This window comes from Phocoena sinus, chromosome 4 (assembly GCF_008692025.1).
Source record: "Phocoena sinus isolate mPhoSin1 chromosome 4, mPhoSin1.pri, whole genome shotgun sequence".
In the NCBI taxonomy this organism is placed as follows: Eukaryota; Metazoa; Chordata; class Mammalia; order Artiodactyla; family Phocoenidae; genus Phocoena; species Phocoena sinus.
Window position 1 is genome coordinate 99282176 of NC_045766.1, and position 12214 is coordinate 99294389.

The 12214-nt window shown below is 32.6% G+C and overlaps 1 protein-coding gene across 2 annotated transcripts in view; it reads right to left on the reverse strand.

Annotated features, from left to right (window-relative positions):
- ARL6 (ADP ribosylation factor like GTPase 6) overlaps positions 1-12214 on the reverse strand; it is a 67293-nt gene that overhangs the window by 21340 nt on the left and 33739 nt on the right. For both annotated transcript variants that reach the window (XM_032631472.1, XM_032631471.1), the window contains one exon: positions 9268-9362. In XM_032631472.1, the coding sequence (XP_032487363.1) occupies positions 9268-9362 (95 nt within the window). The remainder of the gene's footprint in view (positions 1-9267; positions 9363-12214) is intronic.

Consider the following 12214-nt stretch of genomic DNA (forward strand, 5'->3'; position numbering starts at 1 on the left):
TGTGGAACAGAAAAAAGAAAACAGAATGAAAAAACATGAGAACAGTTTAAGAGACCTCTGTGACAACATCAAGCACACTAATATTTGCATTATGAGGGTACCAGAAAAAGAAGAGATAGAGAAAAGGTCTGAGAACATATTTGAAAGCCTAATAGCTGAAAAACTTCCCTAACCTGGGAAAGGAAACAGACATCCAAGTCCAGGAAATACAAAGTTCCATACACGACTAACTCAAAGAAGAGCACACCAAGACATTGTAATTAAAATGGCAAAAATTAAAGATAAAGAGAGAATATTAAAAGCAGAAAGAGACAAGCAATGAGTAACATACAGCAGAAGTCCCATAGGGCCATCAGCTGACTTTTCAGCAGAAACTCTGAAGGCTAGAAAGGAGTGGCAGGATATATTTAAAGTGATAAGGTGAAAGACCTACAACCAAGAATATTCCACCCTGTAAAGTTCTCATTCAGATCTGATGGAGAAATCAAAAGTTTCACAAACAAGCAAAAGCTAAAAGAGTTCAGCACCACCAAAACAGCTTTACAAGAAATATTAAAGGAACTTCCCTAAGTGAACAAGAAAAAGACACAATGAGAAAGATGAAAAGCATGAACGGAAAAAGCTCATCAGTAAAAGCAAATGTATAGCAAAGATAAGAAACCATCTATGCACAAAGGTAGTAGAAGGTTAAAAGACAAAAGCAGTAAAATCATCTATATCCTCGATAAGCAGTTAAGGGATACACAAAACAATTAGATGCAAAATATGATATCAACAACAGTAATCACGAGGGGAGGAAAGTACAAATGCAGGCTTGTTAAAATGCATTTGAAAGTAAGATATCAGCAACTTAAAACAAATATACATATATGCATATACATACATACATATATATCTCATGATAACCACAAACCAAAAATCTGTAATAGATATACACCCAAAAAAAGAAAAGGAGTCTAAATATAACACTAAAGAGAGTCATCAAATCACAAGAGAACAAAAGAAGAAAGGAACAAAAAAGAGATATGAAAATAACCTAAAACAATGAATAAAATATCAATAAGAACATATATTATCAATAATTACTTTATTTTTATTTATTTTTTTTTGTGGTACGTGGGCCTCTCTCACTGTTGTGGCCTCTCCCGTCGCAGAGCACAGGCTCTGGACGCACAGGCTCAGCGGCCATGGCTCACGGGCCCAGCCACTCCGCAGCATGTGGGATCTTCCCGGACTGGGGCACAAACCCATGTCCCCTGCATCGGCAGGCGGACTCTCAACCACTGCGCCACCAGGGAAGCCCAATAATTACTTTAAATGCAAATGACTTAAGTGCTCCACTCAAAAGACATAGAATGGCTGAATGGATACAAAAAGAAGACCTGTACATATGCTGCCTACAAGAGACTTACTTCAGATCTAAAGGCACACACAGGCTGAAAGTGAGGGAATGGAAAAAGGTATTCCATACAAAAATGGAAATCAAAACAAAGCAAGGAAAGCAATATTTATATCAGACAAAATAGACTTCAAAGTGAAGACTGTTATAAGAGACAAAGAAGGACATTACATAATGATCAAGGAATCAATCCAAGGAGATATAACAATTGTAAATATGTATGCACCCGACATAGAAGCAGTTAAATACATAAAGCAAATATTGACAGATGTAAATAGAGAAATTGACAGTAACACAATAATAGTAGGGGTCTTTAAGTGCCCCTTCCATCAATGGACAGATCATTCAGAAAGAAAGTCAATACGGAAACACTAGCCTTAAAAGACACATTAGATCAATGGACTTAATAGATATATACACGACATTCCACCCAAAAGCAGGAGAATACACATTCTTTTCAAGTACACAAGAAACATTCTCCAGGATAAATCACATGTTAGGCCTCAGTAAATTTATGAAAACTTAAATCATATCTAGCATATTTTCCAACTACAATGTTATGAGACTAGAAATCACTACAAGAAAAAAAATTGCAAAAAACAGAAACACGTGGAGGCTAACAATATGCTACCAACCAACTGATGGATCACTGAAGGAATCAAAGAGGAAATCAAAAAATACCTGGAGACAAATGAAAATGAAAACACGAGGATCCAAAATCTACGTGACGCAACAAAAGCAGTTCTAACAGGTAAGTTTATATTGATACAAGCTTACCTCAGGAAACAAGAAAAATCTCAAATAAACAACCTAACCTACCACCTAAAAGAATCAGAAAAAGAAGAACAAGGCTGAAAGTTAGCAGAAGGAAGGAAATAGTAAAGATCAGAGCAGACATAAATGAAATAGAGACTAAAAAGGCAGCAGAAAAGATCAATGAAACTAAAAGTTAGTTCTTTGAAAGATAAACAAAATTGATTCACCTTTAGCCAGATGTATTAAGAAAAAAATGAAGAGGGCCCAAATCAATAAAATAAGAAATGAAAAAGGAGAAGTTAAAACCAACACCATAGAGATACAAAGGATCATAAGAGACTACCATGAGCAACTATATGCCAATAAAATGGATAACCTGGAAAAACTGGACAAATTTCTAGAAATGTACAGTCTCCCAAGACTGAGCCAAGAAGAAATAGAAAATATAAACAGACCAATTACCAGTAACAAAATTGAGTCAGTAGTAAAAAAAAAAAAAAAAAAAAATCCCAACAAATATAAATCTAGGACCAGGTGGCTTCACAGGTGAACTTTATCAAATATTTAGAGATGAATTAACACCAATCTTTCTCAAACTATTCCAAAATGTGCAGAGGAAGGAATGCTTCCAAACTCATTCTATGAGGTTAGCACCACCCTAATACCAAAACCAGACAAAGATATCACACACACACGTGCACACACACACACACACACACAAAATTACAGGCCAATATCACTGATGAACATACATGCAAAAGTCCTCAACAAAATATTAGCAAACTAATGCAACAATACATCAAAAGAATCATGATCAAGTGGGATTCAACCCAGGGATGAAAGGATTTTTCAATACCAACAAATCAATCATTGTGATACACCACATTAACAAGTTCAAGAATAAAAACCATATGATCATCTCAATAGATGCAGAAAAAGCTTTGAAATAAATTCAGTATTCATTAATGATTATAAAACTCTCTAGAGGGTGGGTACAGAGGGAACATACCTCAACATAATAAAGGCCACATATGACAAGTCCACAGCTAACATCATACTCAATGGTGAAAAGCTGACAGCATTTCCTCTCAGATCAAGAACAAGACAAGGATGCCCACTCTCACCAATTTCATACAAAACAGTTTTGGAAGTCCTAGCAACAGTAGTCAGACAAGAAAAAGAAATAAAAGGAATCCAAATTGGAAAGGAAGAAGTAAAACTATCACAAGGATCTGTTTGCAGATGGCATGATCCTATACATAGAAAATTCCAAAGATGCACCCCCAAAACTACTAGAGCTCATCAGTGAATTCAGTAAATTTTCAAGATACAAAATTAATATAAAGAAATCTGTTGCATTTCTATACACTAACAATGAACTATCAGAAAGAGAAAATAAGGAAACAATTCCATTTACAATTGCATCAAAAAGAATAAAATATCTATGAATAAACCTACCTAAGGAGGTAAAAGACCTATATTCAGAAAACTATAACACGCTGATGAAAGAAACTGAAGATAACATAAACAGGTGAAAAGATACACTGTATTCATGGATTGCAAGAATTAATATTGTTAAAGAGACCATACTACCCAAGACAAAATACAGATTCAGTGCAATCCCTGTCAAAATACCAATGGCATTTTTCACAGAACTAGAACAAATAATTTAAAAATTTGTATGGAAACACAGAAGACCCTGAATAGTCAAAACAATTTTGGGAAAGAAGAACAGAACTGGAGGAGTCATGATCCCTGATTTCAGACTATACTGCAAAGCTACAAGAATCAGAACAGTATAGTACTGGCAAAAAAACAGACACATGGATCAGTGGAAGGATCCACTGATCCTTGTGATACACCACATTAGGATAGAGTGCCCAGAAATAAACATATGCACTTATGGTCATTTAATCTAAAATACAGGAGGCAAGAATATACAACGGAGAAAAGACAGTCTGTTCAATAAGTGGTTCTGGGAAAACTAGACAGCTACATGTAAAAGAATGAAATTAGAACATTCTCTAACACTGCATCTAAAAATAAACTCAAAATTGATTAAAGCCTACCTGAAATCATAAAACTCTTAGAAGAGAAAACAGGCAGAACACTCTTTGACATAAATTGTAGCAATATTTTTTTGGATCTGTCTCCTAAATCAAAGGAAACAAAAGCAAAACTAAACAAGTGGGACCTAATTAAAGTTAAGAGCTTTTGCACAACAAAGGAAACCAGTGACAAAAATGAAAAGACAACCTACTGAATGGCAGAACTTATTTGCAAATGATATGACCAATAGGGGTTAATATCCAAACTATATGAACAGCTCATACAACTCAACATCAAAATAACAAACAACCCAATTAAAGAATGGTCAGAAGATTGAACAGACATTTTTCCAAAGAAGATATACAGCTCACCAACAGGCACATGAAAAGATGCTCAACATCGTTAATCATCTGAGAAATGCAAATTAAAACTGCAATGAGATATTACCTCACACCTGTCAGAATGGCTATCATCAAAAAGAACACAAATAACAAATGTTTGTGTGGATGTAGAGGAAAGGAAACCCTTGTACACTGCCAGTTGGACTGTAAATTGGTGCCGCCACTATGGAAAACAGTATGGAGGTTTTTCAGAAAACTAAAAATAGAACTGTCATATGAGTCAGCAATTCCACTCTTGGGTATTTATCAAAAAAAACCCCAAACACTAATTCGAAATGATATATGCACCCTAGTGTTCATAGTTGTCAAGATATGAAAGCAACCTATGTGTCCATCAGCAGATGAATGGATAAAGAAGATGTGGTACGTATATACAATGGCATACTACTCAGCCATGAAAAAGAATTAAATATCACCATTTGCAACATGGATGGACTTGAAGGGTATTATGCTGAGTGAAATAAGTCAGACAGAGAAAGGCAAATACTGTATGATATCACTTATATGTGGAATCTAAAAAATATGACAAGCTAGTGAATATAACATAAAAGGAACAGACTCGCAGATGTAGGGCACAAACTAGTGGTCACCACTCAGGAGAGGGAAGGTGGAGGAGCAAGGTAGGGGTAGGAGATTAAGAGGTTCAAACTACTATGTATAAATGAGCTACAAGAATATATTGTACAACACAGGGAATATAGCCAATATTTTATATTAACTATAAATGGAACATAACTTTAAAATATTGTGAATCACTATGCTGTATACCTGAAACTTATATGATATTGTATTAACACATCAACTATACCTCAATAAAGAAAGGATGTGGAAGAAGTGAATAACACTATCAACTGACATTTATAGAACTCTTCAGCCAAGAAGAGCAAGATATACATTCTACGTAATTGCAGATGGAACATTCACCACACTCAATCGTATATGTTAGGTCATATATTTCTAAGAATAAAAATCATGCAGAATAGGTTCTTTGATCACATGGAATTAAATCAGAAATCAATCACAAAAGTATACCTAGAAAATTCCCAAATATTTGGGAAATTAAATAATAATACACTACTAAATAATCCAAGCATCAAAGAAGAATTTACAAGGTTAAGCCTGGAAAATACTTTGAGTCAAATAATAAAGAAAAGAAATATATCAAAATTTGTGAGATATAGCTAAATACTTAGAAAATATGTATTGCTTTAAATGTTTTTATTATAAAAGGTGTAAAATGCTTTATTAGAAAAGAAAGGTGTAAAATCAACAATTTCCACTTACATCTGAAAAAGATTCAATTTAAATACAGAAAGTTCATAATAAAAATGAAAGTTCTTAATAAAAAAAGAGCAGAAATTAATGAAGTTTTAAAAAAGACACACCCACAGAGGAAAGTACCAAAACCTAAAGCTGGTTCTTGGAAAATTAATAAAACCATAAACTCTTTAAAAGATGAAGCAAGAAAAACGGGAGGAAACATAAATTGCCAATATTAGAAATGAAAGAAGATATGTATATCGTACAGGTCTTACAGACATTAAAATGATAATGAGAGGATGTTACAAACAATTTTATGCCAATAAATTTCACAACTTAGATAAATTAACAAATTAACAAATTCAGTCACAAATTACCAAAAGTGACCCAAGAAGAAATACAGAACTTTAATAGCCTTACATCATTTAAAGAAACTGAATTTATAATTCATGCCCCCAACATACACACAAAATCCTGACCCAGATGGCTTCATTGGTAGATTCTATTTTAATGTTTAAGTAAGAAATAATATCAATTCTACACAAATCCAAAAGATAAAAAAATAGAGGAGGAGTAAATACTCTTCAAGTCATTTTATGAGGTCTCTACAGCCCTAATACAAAATCGGGGGGGCCATTGCAAGATAGGAAATGACAAAATGGAACGCATTATGCTAAGTGAAATAAGTCAGAGAAAGACAAATATCATATGATCTCACATGTGGAATCTGAAGAAAACAAAACACAACAAACCGATAGATGCAGAGAAGAAACTGGCTGTTGTCAGAGGCGGCTGGGGTAGAGGGAGCTTGAGATGGATGAAAGGGGCCAAAAAACACAAACTTCCAGTCATCAAATAATTCATGAGATGTAATGTATAGCATGGTGACTACAGTTAGTAATACTGTATTGTGTATTTGAAAGTTGCTAAGAATAGATCTTAAAAGTTCTCATCCCATGAAAAAAAACTCTATGTGTTGTAAAAAAAAAAAAAAAAGATGTTAACTAGACTTATTATAGTGATCATTTCATAATACAGTTGACCCTGGCACAATGTGGAGGTGGGGCTCCGAACCCTGCACAGTCAAAAATCTGTAAATAACTTCGTTGCCGACCCTCTGTATCTGCGGTTCCACATTCGTGGATTCAATCAACTTCGAATCATGTAGTACTACTGTAGCATTATTTGAAAAAAATCTGCATATAAGTGAACCTGTGCAGTTCAAACCCCAGTTGTTCAAGGGGCTAACTGTATATACAAATATCAAATCATTATGCTGAATAACTGAAACTGATATTATATGTGAATTATATCTCAAAAATATGTTCACACCAGCTTTATTCATAATTGCCCTGAACTAGAAACAGCCCAGATATTAATCAACAAGAGACTGGATAAGCAAACTGTGGTATATTCATATAATAGAATATTACAAAGCAAGTAAAAGGAGTAAACAAGTGATACAACAACATGGGTGACTCCCCAAAACATTATGCTGAATGAAAAAACCTAGGCACAAAAATGTATGTCCCTTTCCCCTCATTTATATGAAATTGTAGAATAGGCAAAATTCTGGGGATCAAAATCAGATTAGTAGTTCCTCTGTTTCCAGGTGTGGGGTGTTGATTGGAAAGGGGCATGAAGGAACTTTTTGAGGTGATGAAAAAGTTCTGTTTCTTGATTGGGAATGTAGTTACATGAGTGTATGCATTTGTCAAAATTACAGAACTATATACTTAAGATCTGAGCATTTCACTGTATTACAACTTATACTTCAATTTTTAAAAAACCTTCACATACGTTTCAGCTGAGAAATCCCTCCTTTGGGAATCTAACGGTAAAATAAATGCATCAGTAAGTACATAAAGATACACGGACAAGGCTTCAGTTGAGGAAACCAAGGTTCCCACGGTATTTAAAGCAGATTTTGTAGGAACTATTTCATTTTTTGGTCAACGTCAAAACACTTTTGGGGGAGAAAGTGGAAATATTAACAAAAAAGGGAATGTAGAATCAAGTACCTTCTCAACCCAGATAAAAGACTAAGTTTTTAAAAGTGAAAAAGTCACATAAAAAGTACAGGCTGGATAATTTCCCCCCAAATACTTGCATAAACTTGAGGTTGTCCAATAAAAATACCAAAGATATTATGGTTAAGCAGCAAGAATTGTTAGAAGTCCTTTTCTAAAGGTACAAAGGCCACTTAAAATGTTTTTCCATGAGTAAGGCTAAAAATGCAGAATTTCACAATACTACTGGAAAACTTACTGTGGGAAAAAAAAGAATATCTAGCAACAGGTGAATGACTGAATAAACTGTGGTACATTCACAGTATGGCATATTAGGCATCATTAAAAAGAATAATTATATATATGCAATTTGACTTGAAAGGATTTCCATCATGCAGTGTTATTTGAGAAGAGGAAGATGCAGAAGAGTATACAGAAAATGATCCCGTCTAGTAAATAACGATGACAGTTCTCATAGCGCCCAACCCTGTACAGTTTGCCCTCTGTATCCGTGGACTCCACACCCACAAATTCGACCAACTGTGAATGGAAAATACACCAGGAAAAAATTACAGAAAGTTCCCAAAAGCAAAACTTGAATTTACCATGCACTGGCATTATTTACATAGCATTTATATTTTGTTAGGTATTATAAGCAATCTAGAGATTATTTAAAGTATGTGGGAGGATGTGCACAGATTCTATGCAAATACTACACCATTTTATATAAGGGACTTGAGCAACCACAGTTTTTGGTATCCTTGGGGATCCTAGAACCAATCTCCCATAGGTACCAAGGGCGACTATATGTATCTTTGGTACCTGTATTATGTTTGTGTATGTATATATGATATGAAATATAGATAAAGGTATGAAAGAAAAAGTACCAAATTGTTAATACTGATATCTTCAAAGAGGGCTGGGAGTAGTTTAGAAACAGAAAGATCTGTTTTAAAAGAATTCCCACAATAAATATCTAAGAAATGCTGTGATCACTCACACACACACACACACACACACACGCACACGTAAAAAGATGGTAACCAAAAAATTTTTAATGTGTTGAAAGATCGATTTTTACTTTCCTCCTTATTCTTTTTCCATCCACATATTTTGCTATTGACACATTACTTATATATTCAGAAAAAAAGGGCATTTTCATTTTCAGGGAAATAAAAACATTGCAAAAAGCTTTGAAATTTAAAAAATATATGGTACTGCAAGTAAAGATATTGTTAATTCTGCATAATTAATATGTTTTAAAATTCAAAAATTTTAAATAAAAGATCACACAGCGTAAACAACATGTTTTGCTTACACCAAAGAACAAAACATCATACCTAAACAGACCCCAAAGCACAGACATCACAGACTGAAAGACACACACATGTACCTGGATGATTCAGAAGAGTATCAAGTTCTTCTTTGGCCACAACCATTCTTAATCTATCACTACTATCAATGACAAAAATAATGGCTTGTCCTTCTCTGTATAATATAAAGAATGAGAAATATTAAAGATAAACTTGAACATTTTTCTATGTTTACTATCCATTTGCAATTCCTAACCTGTGTATTACGTCTTCATGTCCTATGTCCATTTATACATTACAGGCTTTGGTGCTATTTCTTATTAGTTTATATGAGTAACTAATATATTAACCATGTTAGTCATATTTCATGTAAAATAATTTCTTTTCATTTGGATCATAATATGGTAAATTTAGTGGCATTTCATAATTTTAAAAAATAACAAGTAAAACCATAATCCTATTACACAGATACAACCATTAATATTTTCATGTAAATCATTTTCAACATTTCCTTTGTGTATATTCATATATGAATATCTACATCTGTATTTAAATGGAATCCTGCTGTTTTATACTGCCTTTCTGAAATATATGTACATTTCCCTGATCTTTTTTTGCAGTATAGTTTGAACTACTTTTATATGAAACATTAAAGCTCTACACCAGTGTTTCTCAAATATTTTTTACCATAACCATAGTGAGAAATACATTTTACATTAAGATGCGGTTAGACACATAAGTATATGTAAATATATTTGAAATAGTCTCCTGAGACAATACTTACAAAGAGCTTTTATTTTATTCTATTTGACTTTTAAGCTGATAACCAGCCACTGAAATGGTATAAGGATTCACTTATAGATCACAGCGGCACTTCAAAAAATCACTGATTTCCTTCGCATCTTTCTTTTAATGATTATAAAGTATAATGGACATGTCATTAAATATTGTACCAAACTTCTATTTTTGGACTTCATAGGTTACTTCCAATTTTCATTACTATGAAAAACTTTGGGATAAACATCCTCCTAAATATATTTTAAAAATTTCTTGATACTTTAAGATCTGTTCTTAGGAATAAAATTTCCAGGAATACATACAAAATTTAAAGTTTTAGATAAACATTGATAAATTATCCTCTGGAAATGTTATATCAATTTATACTACTACCAGCACTTTTCCCACTCCCTTGCCAGCATGGCTCTTATCATTCTTTTCAATTTTTTACCATCCTAACAGCATATTATTTTACTTTGTATTTTGTTAATTGCTCGTTAAGTTCAATATATTTTCATATATTTATTGGACATTTATATATGTTTTGTAACTCAGTGTAATCATAAATTAAGATTTTAAAGTTCAATGCCATTAGTAACCACAGGCATATAAAAATAAAACAAAATTTTAATACCATTTTCTCCTATCATTTAAAAAATGAGTGCAGATTATCACAGTCACATATTACTAGTGGATATGGAAACTGATATAATTGGAAATACCTATCAAGAGCTTTAAAAATGTTCACTTTGAGCCAGTAATTTCATTTCTCGAATTTATACTAAGGAAACATAAAGTATGACAGAGATTTATACAGTAATATGTTAACTGAAGAACTGCTTATAATCTTCAAAAACTGAGAACAGTCTTTATGTCCAAAAATAGAGAAATGATTACGCAAATTTGGGCACAGGAATATGAAAAAATATTAGGCTGCCATGAGAGTTACATCCTTTCTATGTTTTTCTTGATTCACCCTTATCACAAAATGTTAACTGAAAAACTATATAGTACATGGTACATACTTTAGAAGGCTACTTTCTCAATTATGTAAAGTGTATATTATATATTTCAAAATAGAAGAAACATACCCAAAAGATTAACAATGGTAAATTTATTAGTGAGATTTACAGGAAACAATGTTTAAATATGCTTTTCTATATTTTCCAAATATTAACTCCTTTCCAAATATGCACTCTTTATATTTTATGCTTTATTACTTTTTTTATATTCTAAGAGTAATATGCAAAAATTATACAATAATTAACATTACAGAGTCATACAAATGACAAACTAAACTTCCTTTATAATCTTATTCCCAAAACAAATGCTATTAATGGTACGGTATATTCCACTAAGAATTTTCTTCTCTCTCCATATATATTAAGCACATACTTTTATTAAGAATAATTTTTTTCTTCATATAATTGATATGAAAAAATGTCATTATAAATAATTCTCAACACACATTCTTCTCTGTGTATCTTTGCCCAGTAGTCCTAGTCATACTGTACTTTTCTGAAAGCAAAAATTATGGCTGCAGGGCATGAACATTTTTCATTTTAACAGATATTGATAAATTATCCTAAGAAAGATGTTACATTCTCACTACAAGAGTGGCTTATTTTGCCAACAGTAGACTTAATTAATCTTTTTAACCTCTTTCAGTCTAATAGATTAAAATGCACTTGTTCTTTCACAATTAGAAAAGTAAAGAGATAGAGGAAATAAATTTACTATTACTGTAGACTTCTCAACAGTAACCATATTCAGCATTCCACCTACAATGTACCTATAATACTCCTGAATTCATTAACTTCTTCCAAAAAGATTTTGAAGAAAAAGAAGTTAAAGTCAGAAAAAAATCTTCCTTTTTAAAGTACTATTTTTTATGCAGTATTGTTTTCCGTAATTAAAATAAATGTTACATTTTTTTAAAGTAACTAAAGTAAATACTTTTTTTTTTAGAAAAAAGAATTGTTTACCTACTAATTGGAAGAAGAATAAAAAAATCCTATACTGAAAACTGAGGTTTCCTTAAAAACAAAAACACCTCACATTTCCCCCAGAGAATTTATTGTAGGATACCACAAACATTCCACCCTTCCTTTTCCAAACTGGCCTTCAAATCTGAAGCATTCTTCTCTTTCTACCTCAGAGGTCCTCTGGCTCTATATGATTTAAATAGGCCCTCAATATTTAAAGAATATCTGGAATAAATCTCCTTTGGTTCCTACCCAAGGAATACAA